Here is a 20,058-nt window from a genome sequence, read left to right on the forward strand (position 1 = left end):
CTCAGAGGGAGGGCACCTCAAACATTGCTTAGGGAGAGTCCCTTAATCATTGCTTAGGACTAGTCTCTCAAACATTTATTTTGGAAGCATTTACTAGTAGAAGCGGTTTTACGACTTGACAATGATGCTCTATATTTCGTAGTTTCTTGTTAACTGGTTTTTTCTCCATGCTTTCTTCTTTTTATGAGCAAAAAATTTCCCGGTTCCTCCTTCATTGTGGTCCGCCTTTAGTCACTTAATTTCAGCATTTTCTTGTCTTTATTGTAGCTTTCAATTCCTTCATCGTGGTTTGTTTAAAAGGGTGGATTTAGTTTCATATTTCTCGAAGATATAACATGTAATGTTCACAAAATTTATGTAGCTCTCATCTTACAATTCGACTTTGTAAAATTGAGTTAGTCTCAACTTAAATTTTAAACTTTAAGTTATTTGTTCCTCTCACTCTTAGAAGTATCTTATTGCTTGACTAATTATTACATCTCCAAAATGAATCGCCTAGTCATAGAAGATAAAGAATCAGAACTAGATTTTAAACTTATGAGTGATCAATTTTGCAGATAATCATACAACCTTATATCTATTAGGAAGATTTTTGACATACAAGTTAATAAGAGTACACATTATGAATAAGGTGGATCACATTCATTTGGCGTACAATTAAAGGCGTGTATATCAAATATATAGACACGTGAACTTTCAGGTTCTTGTTTTTCCACCTTAAAGATGTAGACCATAGTCCTTTAATGGTCATCTTTTGATCTAGAAGTTTTACAAGGTGGAGGTATACCCTAAATCAAATTCAAGTGTTCAATCTTTCTTTTTGGGCTAAAATACCAAGTGCCTACTAACTACATGTCTATTGTGTTGGAACATTGATTTTGGGATTCAACATGTGGGATCACTTTTTATTGGGGTCTTCTTTTTGAGAAACACATCTTGCGAGGGATACACTACATACTCACTCAAAAAACCTTAAGGTGATAGGTGTGTAAGTTCTCTCATTTATAAAAGCTTAAGTCTCCACTTTTGTAATCAATCAATGTGGAACTTCCTAACACTTTGTTTTCTCAACATTTTGAACTCACAGTTGTTATTTTCAAGACCCCCCCTCAAGTGTGAGTCTATCCACAATGCTCCCTCTCAAGCGGAAGCTTTTTCATCCACATACACTTGTACCACAGTTTACACTTTTCAACGGAATACCTCATATCCACCACCATATGGGGAGTACTTTCGATACAAATGAATTAGCCCTTCACTTTAACCAACGACTCATGATACCAATGTTGGGTCATCAATTTGGGGGTCAACATAAGGGAGCATTTTTACATTGAGGTTTTTTCTTTTTATGAGCAATACATCTTGTGAGAGACACGTCACATACTCATCCAAAACCATAAAGCGGTAGGTGTGTGAGTTCTCTCACTTATAAATGTTAGTTTCCACTTTTCTAATCAATGTGAGACTTCTCTACACTTTATTTTCTCAAAATTTTCAACTCACATTTGTTATTCTCAATATATTGATGTTGAAAAGCTTCGACTTTCTTGAATATAATGCAAAAAAAAAACTTATATTTTCTCAAGACATCAATAAGAATTAGCATTCTAATGAATGTAAGGAAGTCACTACATAAAAGAAAGAGAATAAAGAAACAGGACAGAAGATTGGGGAGATCACCTTTTTAAAAGGTTGGAAATTGTCTGCTAGTGTTGCAGTATTGTATCAAAATACTAAACATAAGAAAATGTAAACATAAGTTATAAATTAGTATGGGAAATATTGGACATTTGCTCAAAAAATTAGGGTTAAGTATGTTTGGGGTCCCTATAAATATGGTAACCTTCAATTTTAGTCCCTACAAAAATTTTCTTCAAATAATGGTCCTCACAATATTTTTCGTCCCCAAAATTGGTCCCACCCGTTAGATTTCACTAACGGAGGCTTACGTGACATGCGAACTGTGTATTTTTGTGTGCCACATAAAGGACTATCTGTCACTAAAACTATCTTAGAAGACGAAGATTCATGACAAACCCATAATCTATCTCTAAAGCCCATAAATCTTCACTAAAACTATCTTAGAAGATGAAGATTCATATCAAATCCATAACCCGTCACTAAAAGCTTAAAAATTGTCACTAAAATTATATTGAAAGATGAAGATTCATATCAAACCCAAAATCCATCACTAAAAGCCTTAAATTGTCACTAAAAGTATTTAAGAAGATGAGGATTCATGTTCAAAACCCACAATCCGTCACTATAGCCTAGAAACCGTCACTATCCTAGATGGATCTTCTCCTTCCCCAAATGCAAATGCACGGACAAATTAACACAAAAAATGATATCATCATATTTTTATGAAGAATTTGCAAGATTTTAATCATAAGATGATATACAGTACATAATTTATTTACCCAAAAAATTAATGATCATTAAAGGAGAGGGGAGAAGAGATGGATAGATAGAAGATGAATAAAATAAATTACTCTCAAAATTGATTTTTAAGAGTAGAATAATTTTAAATGTTTTATGTTAGGATTCTGTTTTTTAAGACCAACTAACTACCTTTTAGTTTTTTTTATTTGTAAGCATGTATCAATATACAGTCATGTTTTATAACAAATTCTTAAACTTTTAGTTTTTTTTTAAAGCATATATGAAACAAAAAATATATATTTGATAACATTTTCTTAGCATGAAATTTTTGTTTTGTTTTGTTTTTTATTTTAAATGCTATTTGAAATAATTTTTAATCTTATAATATTAAAATTATCATTTTTTCTCTTCATTTAGGTGAAGAAGACAATAATCAAATTAAAATCCAGGAAAAAAAAAGTAATTTTCGCTTTTATTTTCTTTGTTAAGTGTGTTACAAAAAGTAAATGTTACATGTTTTAAAAAATTGAAGGACTTAAATGGTATTTTTAAAATTAAAGGACCAAAATAAAGATATTTTGCCTTTATTATTTCAACCAAAATTCATTTTAATTTTTATAATTTATTAAATAAAATAAATATATTTTAGATGCATGTATAAAAAAAGTCAAATTTTATATTTAAATAAAAATCACAAATATCTTACAACAGCCCTTCTCTATTCGCTGTCATTGTTCACTTTTACTTTGTTTGATTTTACATATGTATTTAAAGTGTTCCATGTGTTTATTATTATGTTTACTTTGTCGAATAAAAAATAATTTATTAATAATATAAATAATAAATTATTAATTAAAAGTGTTATTTTTATGTCATTTTTATGTCATTTGTTATTTACCAACCGAATAAAATCATAATGTATCAAATATTTTAATTAACTTATCAACTATCTTTCGTTGGCTATAAATTATCACTTAGCTTAATTTATCATATATCATCTAAATTTTACCAAAAAAAGTCTTCTGAATTTTTATTCATCAAAACTTCCATTAATCCCTATTATAAATAAATTATTTTTAAGTTTTTTTTTTGAATAGTTGATGTATTTAATCTATATATAAATAGTTATTTAATGAATCTTGAAATATATTAGTTATTCAATTTAAAATTAAAATACTTTTTTATGAGATAATGATAATTGATTGATATTGTCAATTTTTATCCAACATTATTGGTGGTGGGTAGAGTAAGGAGTTCAGAGTCCTCGGATATGACATTAATTTCCCATTCGTGACATTGATGTAAATTATATACTCATTCATGACAAAAGCATGGTCACAAATCACAATTCAAGGGAATAATCATAAAAAGACCATATCCAAGTAAGCCAAAAACCCAGATGAAACTTCAAATGAAATACAAGTAAGCTTCTACTTCTTGGCCGTAACAGCTTGAACAATTTTCACCAACCTGAATAAGATCTATACGTTTGACTACAGAGAAGGACTAAGAAGCCTAACTTTTTATAACAAAGATCTATATACCTTCAACAGTGCCTCATTTAAAATCTCCACCACTCAGTTGTCAATCATCAAAGAATGTGGATCAGAGCAAGACCTTCACCCCCATTGTTCTGTAATTTAGTTTGAAGAGCATCTTAAAAGATCAAAACTTAGGATCAAAGTGAATCAACCATCAAAAGATGAAATCACTTAGTTGCGTAGGTTTGCCTCTGAGGCCATTGTTTTTTACAATATATGAACTTCCTTCTGCATCTGCATTCAAACAATTCATCCTGTGCCTGACCCAATGCAAAAAAAAAGTTACTTGACTGGAACCACAGAAATTTGAAACAAATAGGGGTTAAACATGTATGACAAATGAAGGTGACACAAAACATGGAATAAAATTGTCATTTCACCATTTTCCGTAGAAATATATGAAAATAAAAATGAAAATCAAAGCTATTTTCTAAAATAAAGGTAAATGTAACTTAACTTGTTTGAACTAGATGAATTAAGGGTTAAAGGAGCATGACGTCCTAGGTTCAAACCCTCATAAAGGGAAAAAAAACATATTAACCTCATTCCAAAATTTGGCCGCCTAAAAAAAAAAAAAGGCTATTTTCCAAATTATTAATGTGTAAAAGTTATAAAAAATAAAATAAAAACCCAAGCCAAACAGATACTTAATAAACAAATAAATAACATAAGCTTAATTATATAATTAATAGGAAAAAAATCACATATTAAAAATGAAAATTTATTTAATGATGAAAATTGTAATCATGTTAAAAACCACTTTTTGGTGTATCAATTATGATTTTACTCGGTTAAAACATCCCTAGGCATGTAACCAAACACAGCCACCGTAAATACTGTAGCATCCCCCAGAAAATCAAAATTCCAGGACATTTACATAAATAGAAACCAAACACCTCCTGTTTAGGAGTAGCAATAATACTTACCACATGAAGTGGTCTTCACAACATATAGAACCTGATATCATTGAAAACCCAGCTCCTTTCCTTCACATAACAAGTAAATTACATATCTGTATTAAGCTAATAAGAAAAGAAAAAAAGGGGACAAAAGCTGATATTATATAAAAACATAAACACTAAAGACTAACATATCTGCATTTTGTACATGTATGCATGACAGTGGCTAACTCGGTTAAATATTGAACAACCGATATTCTGATCCTATTAAACCAAAAGTCGTAGGAGTCGATATTTTAAGTCCAAAAGTAAATTTGAATAAAAAGGAGGAACTTTGTGCTATCAATCTCCCGCTTAGCGAAGCTTAATGCACAAACACTTTTATTCAACCACAATTTTTTAAAGTAAATTGATGAGATGAGAAATTGAAGATACCTACCATGTTGCAGTATACATGTCATAGAACTTTTCAAAGGCTTTATCGAAGCAATAGTGACAAACCAAGAGATCTTTGATGTCAGAAACCCTGCAAGTTGACTTGCAGCATTTAACCTACAGCAACATAAATTGACATGAGCTGATTAACTGTAGGGTGATGAATCAAGGTTGTCATTCAAAGGTGTGTTACAAGTAACACATATACGAATACATGATACCTGCTTAATGGTATCTCTTGGGTCGCATGACCCACATACCTTGTGTAAAATGATTTATGGAGAATCTCATTCTCACTCTTTCTCTCTCCCTTAATCTGTTTGGTTCTGATAAGCATGGTCCAGGATAGAACGATAGAACATTATGGCGGAAGTTGATTCATGTAGCCGACCTCACTTAGTGGGATAAGGCTTGGTTGATGTTGTATTGTATATGTTTGGTTCTGATAGGGTATGGGATTTGGGCCTAAGCCCAATAGAGAGGCTGAATAGATAATTAGTTACAATTGCTTATGTTAGAAAGGAAGGGTAGTTATATAAGGACACATAGGGAGAGAGAATTCAATACAAACAACAACAACTATGCCTTATCCCACTAAGTGGGGTCAACTACATGGAAGAGAGAATTCATTGATTAGGTATATTTTTGTTGGAAACCTTTTGGGTTGGACAGGGTCAGAATCATCTCTCTGAGGAGTATTTGCTCTGGGATTATAGGGATCATTCTCTGTAGTAGTAGTAGTAGTTCTTAATTCAATCAATAATACATTTTTTGTTAATCTTAATTTCGGGTTCCTATTAGGTTCATGGGACTTCACACCGTCAACTGATCCATGAAGCCAACCTCATCTAGTAAGGAAAAACTTTATTATTGTTATTTTTGTTGTATGTTGGCAGATGAAATATTTCATTGTCAAGATTAATACAATGTATAACTTCAAATATTTAGATACTCATATTAAAGTGCATTCATATATCTATACAAAGTGAAAATTTAGCCTTTATTCAAGCAATGCATTTAAAGGAGAGAACTCACCAGACGTTTTAGCTTGTGTGAGTAATATTTTTGATGAGAAGGGTGTGTTTTTATATGATCATCCAAGTGACCTGCCCTGGAAAATAGGAATATTAGAATTCATTAGAATACAAACACACAGTGAAAATATCACCTGTGGGAGGTCAGAAAGATCATAATGCATAGTAAATTTCACATCTATGATTGCATTGCATCCATGCATTGTTTTCATGCTTTGGTTTATGACTTTATGTTCCCCGGTTACAAATTAGCACCAACAAAGACACCAACTATAAGCAGTAAGCACATAATAATTTGACAGAAAACACTGCTTATCATATCAATCAAAAGTGCAGTACTGTTTTAAAATGGGCATTAAAAACATCTGTTATTAGTTTATGCATAGCATCAACAACCAGCATTCTTAAGAATATAATTATCTATGCCTGATTGGCATTATACATTGATAGTTTCCACACCAATAATCATCTGAATTAATATACTTGAAAAGAGAGGGCGGATACATAAATTCTTAGATGCTGCTTCAGAATAAAAATTTTAAGCTTACCCATCACAAAGAACAATACTACAATCAATGCATGTGGCCAAATTCGATGAGCTGTGGCATGCATTACAGTTTGCAGCTAACAAGTCTTTACCAAGCTGGTGGCATCTGCACAAAAAATGTCGACCAAATCTACTGAGTTTGCTTCACTTCTTTGGCAATATCCGCATCGAGCAGACGTATAATCTTTCAACAACATTTTCTCTTTAGAGAATTTAATAAAGAACATTCAAAGCATAAGCATAAGCATATACATTAAACAGTAGTACAACTACAAACAATATGAGTTAGTTTCCACAGCAGAAATTAAATTCAAATGGAAAATATCCAAGCCATTCTACCTAAAACACCTCTCCCTGTATGCTCAAGGGTAGAAGCACTCGGAAAAAATTATTTTCTCTAGGGTCACACACATATTTACCAATAAATAAACACTGAGCAATGTGGACCTCTTGGCAAGAACTTATACTTATCATCCAAATTCCTTATAATCCAACAATGAATGCACACTTCGTAATATCAATTGACCAAGAAGAAAAACTGGATGAAAAAGAAAAGGTAAAGAAACTGTAGAAAACTTATACTTATCGTCCACATTCCTTATATTCCAACAATGAATGCATACTTCCTAATATCAATTGACCAAGAAAAACTGGATGAAAAAGAAAAGGTAAAGAAACTGTAGAAAACTCGGTAGTAAACAAATAATGATTTATTGTCTTTGTATCAAGCTAGAGAATGATGAAATAAAAATAGAGCACGAGGAACATAGAATTGCCAAGACAAGTAAGAGGAAATTGACAAACCTTTTATACAATCCAAGAAGATCCTTTGGAATGGAACTAGATCTATTACTTCCTCCCGCTGTGGTCTATATTACAAAACAATTAATTACCAAAAAAAGAAAAAGGTGAACTTTTGTGCTAAAATAGTATTCATGACAAACCTCACTGCAACTCTTTACTAGACAGTCTTCAGCTAAATGCCCAGGTCTTTGACATTTCCAACTACAATAAAAACAAAATCAAATAACCATGGATAAACCAAATCAGAAAGTGGGAAGTGTACAAATTTTTCACACGTGCATGGCACTAGAACATGTGCAGGAACTTGCCATCCATAAAAATATCAATGTTACAGTGTGTATCACCATCCACATATAATATAACCACTGAAGTTTCATGTAAATTATTTGCTCAAAATCCCTCATTCTCACACTCCCTCATTCTCTTTCATGCCTTTCAGTTTCTTATCATCTCATCCTTTCCCGTAGTGTTTTTTAACCAACAACGATGCACAATCTGCTGTAATATACCATGCAATACTAATAAAATTGCTTCTGATTTACATTGTATGTTTTCCACCTCAGTTTTATTTATGCAATATGTATGTACTTACTACCTATATACAAGTAAGTTCATCACCGGGTTGGGGTTGAGAGCATAGACCATTAAATAAGTTCCTCACTGAGTTGGGAATTATTCAGACTTATATGTCCCAATACCCGTCATCATAATGGAAAATGCAAGTGAAAACATAGGCAGATTGTTGAAATGGGATAACAATCTTATCTCATGCATCCTTACCAATGAAATATTGGGACCAAGCATTTGGTTCAGCAGCCTATCTATTTAACACCATGCTACTCTTTGTTAAGCCTTAACATAAAACACCTGATTATACACTCTTATGTATCTTTGATGGTGCATGCTATCGTCTCTTGAGACCCTATAATCAACAGAAACCACATTTTAAGTGTAAACGTGTTTGTTGATTACTCACCAAGTCATAAGGGCTATACAGACCTATCACGTAATGGAAAAGCATGTATTTCCAAAGATGTCTTCATTAATGAGTTTGGGTGTCCTTATTGTGATATTTCAAAATCTACTATTTCTACACCTGTTAGGAACCTTTCTTTTAGTATAAGAATTCTCAAAACCGGGCATAATTGAATGAACAGAGGGACTATCTATTAAAAGAATATTGAGATATGCTGAAAGAGAATAGGAGAAAACCTTTCCTCCAAGGGTTTCCTCTTCGCAAGTTTTACAATGACCAATGATACATTTCTAACTATATTCCCCTATTCATACAAATATTTCTCTAACTAAACAAATAATGAACTATTACCCGCCTATAAAACTTTCCCTTTCATCATCACCCTTTCATTTATTAATCTTCTTCACCGGCACCTAACCCTAGTATTTCCCATTACCCAATTCTTCTTCATCTATATCTAAGTCTTCCGCATCAGTTCCTCTACTCCATCTGATTTTGTCTAATGTTCATCTTCTTCCTTATATCCTTTACAATCATCATTTCCTTTTGATCCTTTTTGTCCTAGTAAAATCAGATCCGAGTCTAGAGTTCCAGGCAAATCACACTGTTTTCCTAGCAAAAGCTGAACGTACTGCTGCTAATCAAGCTTTAGCTGATTAAAAATGGAAGATATCAATGCAAGCAGAATATAACACACTTCTAGCTAATAGCATCGCTCTACTAGTATATTTGATTTACATCCAATCAAGTCTCATTATCTCCAACAAGATTTTCTAAGTTTACAAATCAGATCAAGGTGTTGGACCACTTTAAAGTGTTATATAGTTATACATTATGTCTCTTTGACTACGCCTCAATAGGTTACGGTTCTCCAGCTGTTAGCTACAGCTGTCATGTTATCAAGTAATTAAAGCTGATTAAAGCTGTCTCAACTGCTTGATTTTATAAATAGACTCATCAGCTGTAACCACTAACTTGTCATATTAACAAAATTCACAGCTTCAGATTACTCGACCCTCTTTCTCTCTTTAATTTTTTCCTCAAGAATCAAAGTTTTCTATGGAAAAAAGATATGTTCCAGAAACACAACCAAAATTGTCGGTTAGTATGCAGAAAGTAACATATTAAGCCATTTTTTTTATTACTATGAAGCCATTTGAAAAAATAGAGACATGTCGAATTCTATAAGCACAGACTGGTGTTTGATGGAGAAATATACCATTCATATGTGGAAAGACTAGATCTCTTTTTTGACCAGCGATGCCGATTATAATCCCAGGTATCATCACTGAAGACGGGAACTGGTACGGCATCCCTTATTCTAGATGAGGAGAAATCTTTAGCTTGGTCATGGTAGGATCCCTAAGTAAGAATATTATAGACGAAGAAGAGAATATTTAGGACTTAGAATGGCTAGAACTTCTACAATTTTTTTTACAGGAAAGTACCTCATTGAGTTTGAGAATTTCCAAAAGTTCATTTTTGCACTCCATGCTACATACATCATCATCTGTCTACAAAAGCCAACAAATATATTATACTATGAAGCCCAGACTCGGACACCGACATGGGACACGACATGGACACGAGGACTCCGCTAATATAGAAAACATAGGACACGGACACAGCTATATATATATATATATATATATATATATATATATATATATATATATATATATATATATATATATATATATATATATATATATATATATATATATATATATATATATATATATATATATATATATATATATATATATATATATATATAAAATAATGCAATGTATGAGCACAATTTATAAAGAGTTTAAAACGAGAAGCAAAATAAGAAAAAAAATAAGGAATCCTAATTGTGTTATTTTTATAGTGGAGAAGTGAAATATGAAAGGTAAAAAAACCTTATTATTTTTATAAATAAAAATCTGATAATTATTGAGTTGGGCCTTTTTTTGTAAAAAAAGATCTACATTATTTTGAGTTGGGTGTGTCCTTTATTTGAAACAAGGTGTCGTATCCGTGTCCGCTGCAATTAAATTATGTTTTTCGTTGGACACTGCAAAAAACGTGTCAAATACGTGTCGCACGCGTGTGACGTGTCGTACGAGTATCCGTGTCCGACGTGGCGACACGCCTTCTGAATGGCGTGTCGGCGCTTCATAGATATTAAACAAAATAAAACTTGTAAGGTAAAAGTTGAAGTGAATATTTATATCATACAAATTACCTCATTGCATATATATTCACCATATCTTCCGCATATAAGACAAACAGGTTCCCCAAATACAGGAAAACGCTGCTCATTTCTTCTTTTGACTCCATTAAATTCTTGTTTGTGACCTTAAGATAATATTAAAATTCAATGAGATGAATAGATATATTTCTTAATAAATAGCAGAATGGAAACAAAAAACAAAACAAAAAATTAAAAGCTGCACAAGCAGAAGTTTAAACTTGCAGGTTAAGAAACAAACCAGAGTTTGGAAGAGTATGTGTTTCTTCACATTCTGAAGAAGCGCTTTCATCACCTAAGTATTGACAAATATAATTGAAAACTATTAGAAGCACAGAAAGATTGTCAGCTAATAGCATATTTACATTCAAATTTTCTTATAAAGAAAGCATTTGTGTATTAACATATGAAACTACTCATTATCCAGGAAAAACTAATAAGCATTTTTCTTTCCCAAAAACAAAAAATAACTCACAAGTATCAAAGGAGCAAAAACAAAATGAATTAAAAATGAGTCAGTCAACAACAACCAAGTCTTATCTCACTAAGTGGAGTCGGCTACATGCCTACATGGATCAACCTTCACCATAATGTTCTATTCAGAACCATACTTCTATCCAAATCGTTAATCTCGAGATCTTTCTTTAAAACATCTCTTATAGTTTTTCTAGGTCATCCTCCATCTCTAGTTGTTTGACTCCTCTCCATCTGATCTACTCTCCTTACCACAGAATCTACAAGTCTTCTCTCCACATGCCCAAAACATTAAGTCTATAGTGCTACCCCAACACTCTCGAGTCACTTGCACCACTTTTCCCTACAAATAGATTCTCTTCCAGTTGAATTTGCTTATCAAACTAACATTTTCATTGAAGGTTCTCATTAGTTTGATCAAACCCGTAATCTTCTCCATAATAATGTCAACTACTTAAATTATATAACTAGAATTTCTTTTTTATCCACAACAAGAATATAAAAAATGTTTAAAAAAAAGGAAAAATAGTGACATTAAACTTAAGCTACAGAGAAATTATCGCAAAACTTACTTGCATAATCCACCAAGGGGACCGCAGAATTAGGGTTTCCCTGGCACAGAGAAAGCAAAACGTGAAAAGGAATGACAAAAGAGCAACCTCCAAAATTAAGATCACATAAATCAATCCAATTTCAACAGGTAACTGAAATTACCAAAACATCTTCAGTTAATTCAACGCGTTCACAGTTCTTAGACGAATCAACTTCCTTCCTGATCAAGACAACAACTAGTTATCAATTTTTGAATCCACAAAAGCAAAAATAATAATATTAACATCGAAATTTGCATACTGCATGCACATTGATAGTACCTTCTCTTTTGAATATAATCATAGTGGGACATAGAGGAAGGGAAATCGTCAACCTCATCCTTATGGAGGTTAGGACGGGATGGCGGAGGCCGGGGATGGCGGGGACGTTTGATGGAGGCGGTGGGAGTGGGAGCAGGAGGCGGTTGGTCATCGGAAGTGACGTTGCCGGTGGCGATGTTGTAAGCTGAAGAATATTAAATTGATGAGTGGAGAGTGAGAGAGGGTTGGAAATTGGAATAAGAAAAGAGATAAGGGAAACATACCATGGAGGTTCTGAAGAACGGAGGAGAGACTTAAGTTTTTGTTGTAAGAGATTGAGGGATTCTTGTAAAAATTCGATCGAGTTGCCATTTCCTTTCGGAATGCGCTGAACAATATTGGAGAAGAAAGAAACCTTTTCAAAATAAATATTGGAGAAGAAACAAAATTCCTGGAAAGTATTCCAGAAAAAAAAAAAAAAAAACGGGGGTGCTGCCTGTTGTAGTTTTTTTTTTTTTTTTTAATGAAGAAGGTTAATAATAGATAAAAGAGGATTGCTTAAAGAAAGACATACCAAGCTTATTCTTTATAAAATCAGTCCTTAAACAAATTGGGACGGAGTAAAAATAAGTAGTACCATTAAGACTAAGCTCTATGTCTGCACAAGTGTTCCCTTCCCGAAAAATATGGGAAACCACAAAATTTCAATTAGCAACTATATTTATACAATTCACCCATCTATTTCTAATATTCAACGACACAACAAAAGGGGTCTTGAACACTTTAATCACCGCTGTAGAGTTGGTCTCTAACCAAATGAAATTCCAATTATTCTCATAAGCGAACTCAATAGCAATCATTGCTCCCGAGAGTTCGGCCATGAGGGAGTTGGAAACTCCCAAAGAACAAGCAAAGGCTCCCATAAAAATTCCCTCACTATTTCTCACAATATTACCGCAAGCCGACAAACCCGAAGATGAAGATGAGGCACCGTCACAATTAATTTTTATCTAATTTCTTGGAGGCGGCTTCCAAATAACCTCAATAATAACAGGAGCTTTAGGTGGACGGATAGTGACTTTGAAACTCTTGAGAATGATGAAATCCTGCATATTCGAATTTTTTGTCACCGAAGAAACACTACCAGCCAAAGAAACTACTTCCATAATGTAAGAAGTGGCAGCAGAAAAATTCATCTTAGCATTATGGAATCTAATCTTATTTCTAGCCAGCCATGTAACATTTAAGACGTAAATCACGACTGCCCCAACAACAGATTTGCATTGACCAGCCCCAAAATTATTGCAAAGACTCCAAACATCATTCCAACAAAGAATAGGGTAGGAGAAATTAAGTTTTAAACCTAACCAATTCCAAAGCTGAGAGGAGTACTTACAGTCAAAGAATAGGTGGGGTGTTGTTTCTTCCGCCTCATTGCAAAGATCGCACTAAGAAGGAAAAGCAAAATTCCTTCTCCGCCATTGTTCGTCCGTAGGCACTTTATTATGTAAGAGCTTCCAAACAAAGCATGACTTCGAAGGTGTGATTGATTTTGACCAAAGCCACTGCCACCACTCCTTAAGCATCCCTTTTGGTCTCTTAAACTCATAAGCTATTTTAGAAGAGAACTCCCCATTAGCAGAGTGCACCCAAACTCTCGAATCAGGACGAAGATCGGAGGGAATATGGCAGCCAAAAATTCTCTCCTTTATCACTGTTGGTATGCAAGAGACAGCTTTAGAAAAATCCCATTTAGCATCAGTTATAATACTGCTGACTGTTTGATCGACGATAACAGCCGCATCCACCACCTCATTATTCAGCGGGCTGTCACACCAAGCATTGTACCACAAACTGATATTAGAATCGCAAACCCAACAACCAAGAGGTGTTGTTCTCCACAGTCGGTATTTCCGACTTAATGCTGGACCAAATGGAAGAAAATATGTGATGCTTGATGATTTTCTGCTTTCTAAAAACTCTCTGCCTAAGCAATTGTGCCCAAGGTTCAACAAGAGTTATGTAAATCCCAAACCATCTTAAGATTGTATGCGTCATCTAAGCTGATGATAGGCCGAATCCCAAGCCCACCTTCCGCTAAAGGAAAACACATATTCTTCCAAGCCACCGTTATGATTTTATTCTTAGAAGTTTCCCCGCTCCATATGAACCTCTTCACCGCACGCTCAACATCTCAGATAAGAGAGATCAGCCACGAATAAATAGCCATGGAATGCGTGAGCATACCTTGAATGACGGACTTCACAAGCTCTATGCGTGAGCATACCTTTAGGTTTATTTGATTTTGGAGGGGATTATCGCATTTCTTTTTATATATTTCTAGTTGTATTTTTTTTTAAATAAGTCTTAATTATTAAATATAAATTAAACGATAATGTAAAAATATTAGAGATTATTTCAATGAGTTTTAAGTTTCAGTTCTTAAATATTATTTAAATTAATTTTCAAAAAAATTTTTTAATCATAAATCTCCACAGAGTATACGAGCGTTATGGATCTAAGTTGTGATAATGAGATATGATAGACTAAAGCTAATCTATATAGCATTTTGCACCATAGAGGAGGATAACACGATTCACGATGGTAGCTACTTCGATCGCCGATAATCCTTCTTTTAGAGTTCAATTTACTTCATCGCGATCTAGCGATTTTGGTGGATATGACATTTGTTCATCGCTTGGAGGTCTTTTGCCTTCTAAAGAAGGTGCTCAGGCCCTTTGGTATGTGATTAGAGGTGATTATGATACTGATGTAAGTTTAGATATAGGATTACCCACTTCTGGATTTTCCGCGAGAATCAAAAGTCCAAAAATGCAAGGATTCAAAGTTGAAATGATGCTTGATTGTATCGAACATGATGGATCTTCGTGTTTCGCTTTGAATGATCTTAATTTGGCAACCTAAGAAGGTTTTAAAATGGAGGATTGAAGAGTGAATGTGACATCACAAAAATCACAGGAATCATACATCAATTCTCACATACGACGTAATTGTTCTGTCTTGGAACCATAAATAGTTGAAGTAGGTGGTGAGGAATTATGAATCGGTGGTGTTGATCTCTGATACGATGGCGCGAGATAAAATTGCAAGGTTTACACTTCGACACAAAAAGTTGTTTAAGATTTAAGATGATTGAAGCGAAAAGTGGATATAAGATGAAAGTACCTTTTATTTTGTGTGAAGTGACTTTTATACCTTGGATCGTGTGGAGTAGATTTGAGCAGATTTATACCTTAGCTATTTGGACCCTTGGTCGGCTCATAATTGTATCATATCTTATAAGAATCTAATGTTTGATAACACAAGATATGATAAGTTAATCCAAACACTTATCATATCATGCCTCTCTAGTGTAAATTATTATCTTAAATTTGAGTTGGGGTAAAAACTAACATGATATGATAAGAAAATAAATTACTTATTTTCTCTATAAAATAAATTTTAAAATATAAAAAAAAAAACAAAATCAAATATGATATAGAAACGAGTGAGAGATATATTTCAACAATTAAGTTAAGAGTTGAAAGGAGTTGGAGGTCAGAATTCAAGTACAATCAAGAGTGTTACTATATACTAATAATTTATCATTTAGAAAATATAAATAAACAAAAAAATTCAAAAATTAAATTAAAAAGTTAATAGTTAATAATTAATTTATTAAAATTAAAATATTTAAAAATAAAATTATAATTTAAAATGTCCAAAATATCGATATTAATCTAAAAAATTTAAAAATTAAATATAATTTTTTTATAATGATAATTTTCTCTTTTATATAATTTATATCATTTCTTTTATATGATATATATATATAACGGTGACGGCTAAGGTGAGGGATCAATTAAATCCCTCACCGATGAACCATAAAAATTACACCATTAAATTTAATTAATGGTTTAAATTATATTTTCATAAAATAATTTTTTTTATACTTTTCACACAATACCTTTTCTATATCTTTTCCACATATTGGTTTGCTTCGAACTTTATTTTTGAACTGCTATAAAAGTTCAACCGTATTTTTTTTACGACTCTATTTGCAAGAAACTCTTGTTACCTTCATCATTGATCAATTTAATTTTTTTTGGTTTACAATCAATTTAATTTTTTTGTTTAATACAAATTATCTGTTGCAATGAAAAGAGACAAAACAAATGATGTTAATTACTACTATTTCATAATTTTGACTTTGTTTTGGTTTGAATTCACTTGATAGTATAATAAAGTTTTTATTTAGGTGTATGCTCTATAGTTGGCATTTGTCAATGCTTCAACGTAAAGAACAAAGTTTATTAAATTAAAATAAAGAAAGAAGGTTTACTTCTTTTTTTTTTTCAATTACATCATCATAAGTTGTTTGACAACTATTAATGAAAATTTTAAACTTGCAACATAGGCCGTTACTAATAATAACTAGTACTTAGACCCGTGCGAGGCACGGGTTAAATATTTTCTAAATAAAAAATCTTATTTTAAAACATTTATAATTTACTAATTTTACTTATAGTAAGATTACTATTGTATAAATAAAATGTTATTGTAATTAATAATATAAATAAAAAAGTTTATTTAACTAAATTTATTTATAAATTATAAAATAATTTGGACATTTCTAATTTATTAATAATTTGTGTAAGTTTTTAAAAAAATTAATTGTATTAAAAATTGACTTTTTTCCATTTATAAAAATATCTATAACTTATTCTCTTTTATAAAAATAATTGTAACATCAGTTGAATTTTTTTCGTTTATAAAAATATTTATAACTTATTACAGTTTATAGTAATAATTATATCAATAGTAAACTTTATCATGTCTATAAAAATATTTGTAACTTATTTACGTTTATATAATTGAATTAATTAATTAATATTTTAAATGTCTCTCATAAAATTAAATATGAGTATTATCAATTAAATAATAACTAAAACCATAGTATAAATTTTTAAATTACATAAAAGAGTTTAATAAATATGTATTGCCATTGGGAAAGCTTGCAGAATAAGGAAATCAAAAGATAAAGAAACATCAAATCTATTTGGAGGACGGCAGGTCGCACAATGTTATTATAAACAGTAAATAATTATGTTAAAATAATGATTAAAAAATATAAATAAAAAATAAACGAAATAATTAAGTAGTCATCTACCCGTGTGTTCGCACGGGTCGCACAATTCTTTATAAATAGTAAAGAAATATAATATAGTAATGGTTATGAAATGTATATAGAAGATATACAAATTAAGTAGTCTTGGATCATCGAAAATGTATATGTTAGTAGAAAAAATAAATAAAATAATTTAATAGTCATCTATCTGCATTCGCATGGGTTGCTCAATATTGTTATAAATAGTAAATAAATATAGTATAATGATAATTAAGAAATTTATATAAAAGATAAACAAATTAAGTAGTCTTGGTCCGTCGAAAATGTATATTTTAGTAGAAAAAATAAATAAAATACTAATTAAATAGTCATCTACCCGTGCGTACACAAGGGTCGCGCAATATTAATATAAGTAGTAAATAAAGATAGTATATTTATTATTAAAAAAATGTATATAAAATATATATACATAAATTAAATAGTCTTGGCCCGTCTAAAATATATATATTTTAATAGAAAAAATAAAAAATAAAAAATAAATTATCATATACACGTGCGTTCACACGGGTCGGGTCGAGTAGTATGAAGATTAATATTAGTATATAAAAAATTGAAATGATAAATGCAATGAGAAGACAATATAATTTTTAAGAACGACCAGTTAATAATATTCAAAATTTTGATATTCAATTATTGCATTCTAATTTTTTATTGTCATTCAATTAATATTTTCATATTAATTAAATTATTGTCTTTTTTTAGAAAATAATATAGGTATTTGTTATAGGAATTGAATGATAAGTTTATAATTGTCGTTAAATTAAGATTTTTCTTTGTTATAAATATCATTTGTTTTTATGAGTATACAAAAATAACTTAATTATTGAAGAAAAAATTAAAAAATAATATATTGTTGAAGAATAAATTTATTAACGAAGGAAAAATTATTGTTTTTTTAAGTAAACAAAATATATATTTAAGGATAAATTAATTATGAAAAGAGAGATTACAAAATAATATATAAAATATGTGATTTTCTATTTATAGCAAATATACTATAAATATCGAATAATAAATCATGTTATTCTATATATAAAACATTTGCTTATAATAAATATGTAATAAATATATATAATAGACACATGGTTAAATATATGATTATTGATTTTATTCTATTAATTAGATCATATAATATTTATTAAATAAATATTTTATTTATTAGCACAAGTCATAAAAAAAAACTAAGATGTCAATTAGTTTATTTTATTGATTTTATTCTATTAATTCTATTAAAATATTTAGTTATTTTTACATATTTTATTTTTTAATATTTATTTATTGATTACTATTGTCAAAATGAATTAATTTATCAATCAAATAATAACATAAAAAAATAGATATGAATTTCTTAATTTAAAAAATAAATCTTTTTATCAATGCGTGGTACAAATCTTTTTATTAATTTATATTATTAATAAATAAAAAATACTAATAAATAATAATATTATTGAAACATCATAATAATTATTTATTAACGTATTTTATTTTTTAATATTTATTTATATAATTACAATTTCAAATACCATTTTATTAAATACTAAAAGTCAAATTTGACGGTTTTGAGAAGTTAAAACAATAATAATTTCAAAAAAAATAAATAAATAATGAAATAACACTTTCCATTTACTAATTTACTGTATTGAAAATAGAATCGCCATTAAATTTATCATTAATGAAATAATAAAATAAAAATAATGGAATAACACTATTCATTATCAAGCCTACCTAATATATTTATTATTGTCAAAATTGTCAATAAACTCATTTTGCTTTATTATTATGTATTATTATGTATGATAATAAAAGTTACTAGTGAGAGAAAAATAAAAGAATGATTACATGGAGTGAAGAAGATATAGAGAAGGTATTGTGTATGGCAGTGGCGGAGCCAGAAATTTAAGACAGCCTGAGCAAAAACTTTATACCATTTATTATTCATCTGTTTTAATTTTCACACCTTATTCTTACTAATTTTGCCCCTAATTTTACCCCTGATTTTATCTAAAAATCCACTATTAAATTGAGGGAGTACAAAGAAAATAGGGGTTGAGCCCGGGCGCTTGCCCGGACTGGCTGGGCCTTGGCTCCGCCCCTGGACTGTATGGGAAAGTATAAAAGTTTTCATTTTAGAATGATAAAATCTATGCTATTAAATTAAATTTTATGGTATAATTTTTTTTTTTAATAAGCAATTTGAAACTAGCGGATTTTGAACCTGAGACCTTGAGAGAAGCACACTCTCAAGACCCAAGCGTTTCACCGCTAGATCACACACGCACACTATGGTATAATTTTTAATTGATCCCGCGTCACCGTATATAACATATATAATAGAATTATTTATTTATTAATAATTAAAAAATAAAATTAATTATTTAGTAGTATCAGTATTTTTTTTATAAAATTGTTTTTGTTGTAATAACATTATTTTTGTTTATGATTCTTTTTGTCTCAATTTAGACTAAATAGAAAGTCGAATTGAAAATTCCGCCTTACGTCACATACTCCTTCGTGAATGAATGTGCACTTAATCTTTGACGTTTTATTTCATACCACCTAATCTTGTCTGCACCCTCATCGCATTCATAATTTCATATTAACAGTTTTCAACGCTGTCCAAAATATCATCAATCAACACAAATCATACTAATATCACAATATAATAATGATATACTCATATTAACATCCTTT

The 20,058-nt window shown here is 30.6% G+C and overlaps 2 protein-coding genes across 3 annotated transcripts; both read right to left on the reverse strand.

Moving 5' to 3' along the window:
• Nucleotides 1-3,724: 3,724 nt before the first annotated feature.
• Nucleotides 3,725-12,660, reverse strand: LOC131637878 (uncharacterized). 2 transcript variants are annotated; one of them, XM_058908447.1, is made up of 15 exons: nucleotides 12,464-12,659; nucleotides 12,201-12,384; nucleotides 12,043-12,100; nucleotides 11,901-11,940; nucleotides 11,096-11,149; nucleotides 10,849-10,961; nucleotides 10,067-10,132; nucleotides 9,838-9,980; nucleotides 7,783-7,843; nucleotides 7,643-7,707; nucleotides 6,840-6,944; nucleotides 6,293-6,368; nucleotides 5,262-5,374; nucleotides 4,850-4,909; nucleotides 3,725-4,183 (listed from the first exon to the last, which is right to left on the reverse strand). In XM_058908447.1, the coding sequence occupies exons 1-15, from the start codon at nucleotides 12,549-12,551 to the stop codon at nucleotides 4,078-4,080; spliced, it is 1,332 nt and encodes a 443-aa protein (XP_058764430.1). In that variant the 5' UTR covers nucleotides 12,552-12,659; the 3' UTR covers nucleotides 3,725-4,077. The 2 variants fall into 2 exon arrangements, 1 of the variants encoding a protein (XP_058764430.1); XR_009294514.1 differs by having other exon boundaries at nucleotides 4,131-4,183; nucleotides 5,258-5,374; nucleotides 12,464-12,660.
• A 529-nt stretch (nucleotides 12,661-13,189) lies between these two features.
• Nucleotides 13,190-14,237, reverse strand: LOC131636708 (uncharacterized). The gene is made up of 3 exons (XM_058907338.1): nucleotides 14,062-14,237; nucleotides 13,679-14,006; nucleotides 13,190-13,558 (listed from the first exon to the last, which is right to left on the reverse strand). The coding sequence occupies exons 1-3, from the start codon at nucleotides 14,235-14,237 to the stop codon at nucleotides 13,190-13,192; spliced, it is 873 nt and encodes a 290-aa protein (XP_058763321.1).
• Nucleotides 14,238-20,058: the final 5,821 nt, after the last annotated feature.

Source organism: Vicia villosa, linkage group LG1, assembly GCF_029867415.1.
Source record: "Vicia villosa cultivar HV-30 ecotype Madison, WI linkage group LG1, Vvil1.0, whole genome shotgun sequence".
NCBI classification, from domain to species: domain Eukaryota; kingdom Viridiplantae; phylum Streptophyta; class Magnoliopsida; order Fabales; family Fabaceae; genus Vicia; species Vicia villosa.

Bases quoted from the DNA above. Each gene is read 5' to 3' on its own strand.
- LOC131637878 (XM_058908447.1), bottom strand. From the start codon at position 12,551: ATGGCAACTCGATCGAATTTTTACAAGAATCCCTCAATCTCTTACAAC. The intron at 7,844-9,837 runs GTATATTTCTCC...TTTTTATTGTAG, and splicing joins AGTCTTTCCACATATGAATG to TTGGAAATGTCAAAGACCTG. The intron at 6,945-7,642 runs GTTTGTCAATTT...TTTTTTGTGCAG, and splicing joins CTTCTTGGATTGTATAAAAG to ATGCCACCAGCTTGGTAAAG.
- LOC131636708 (XM_058907338.1), bottom strand. From the start codon at position 14,237: ATGACGCATACAATCTTAAGATGGTTTGGGATTTACATAACTCTTGTT. The intron at 14,007-14,061 runs GTTGTTGGGTTT...TTGGTGTGACAG, and splicing joins GTGGAGAACAACACCTCTTG to CCCGCTGAATAATGAGGTGG. The intron at 13,559-13,678 runs GTGCCTACGGAC...TACTCCTCTCAG, and splicing joins GGAAGCTCTTACATAATAAA to CTTTGGAATTGGTTAGGTTT.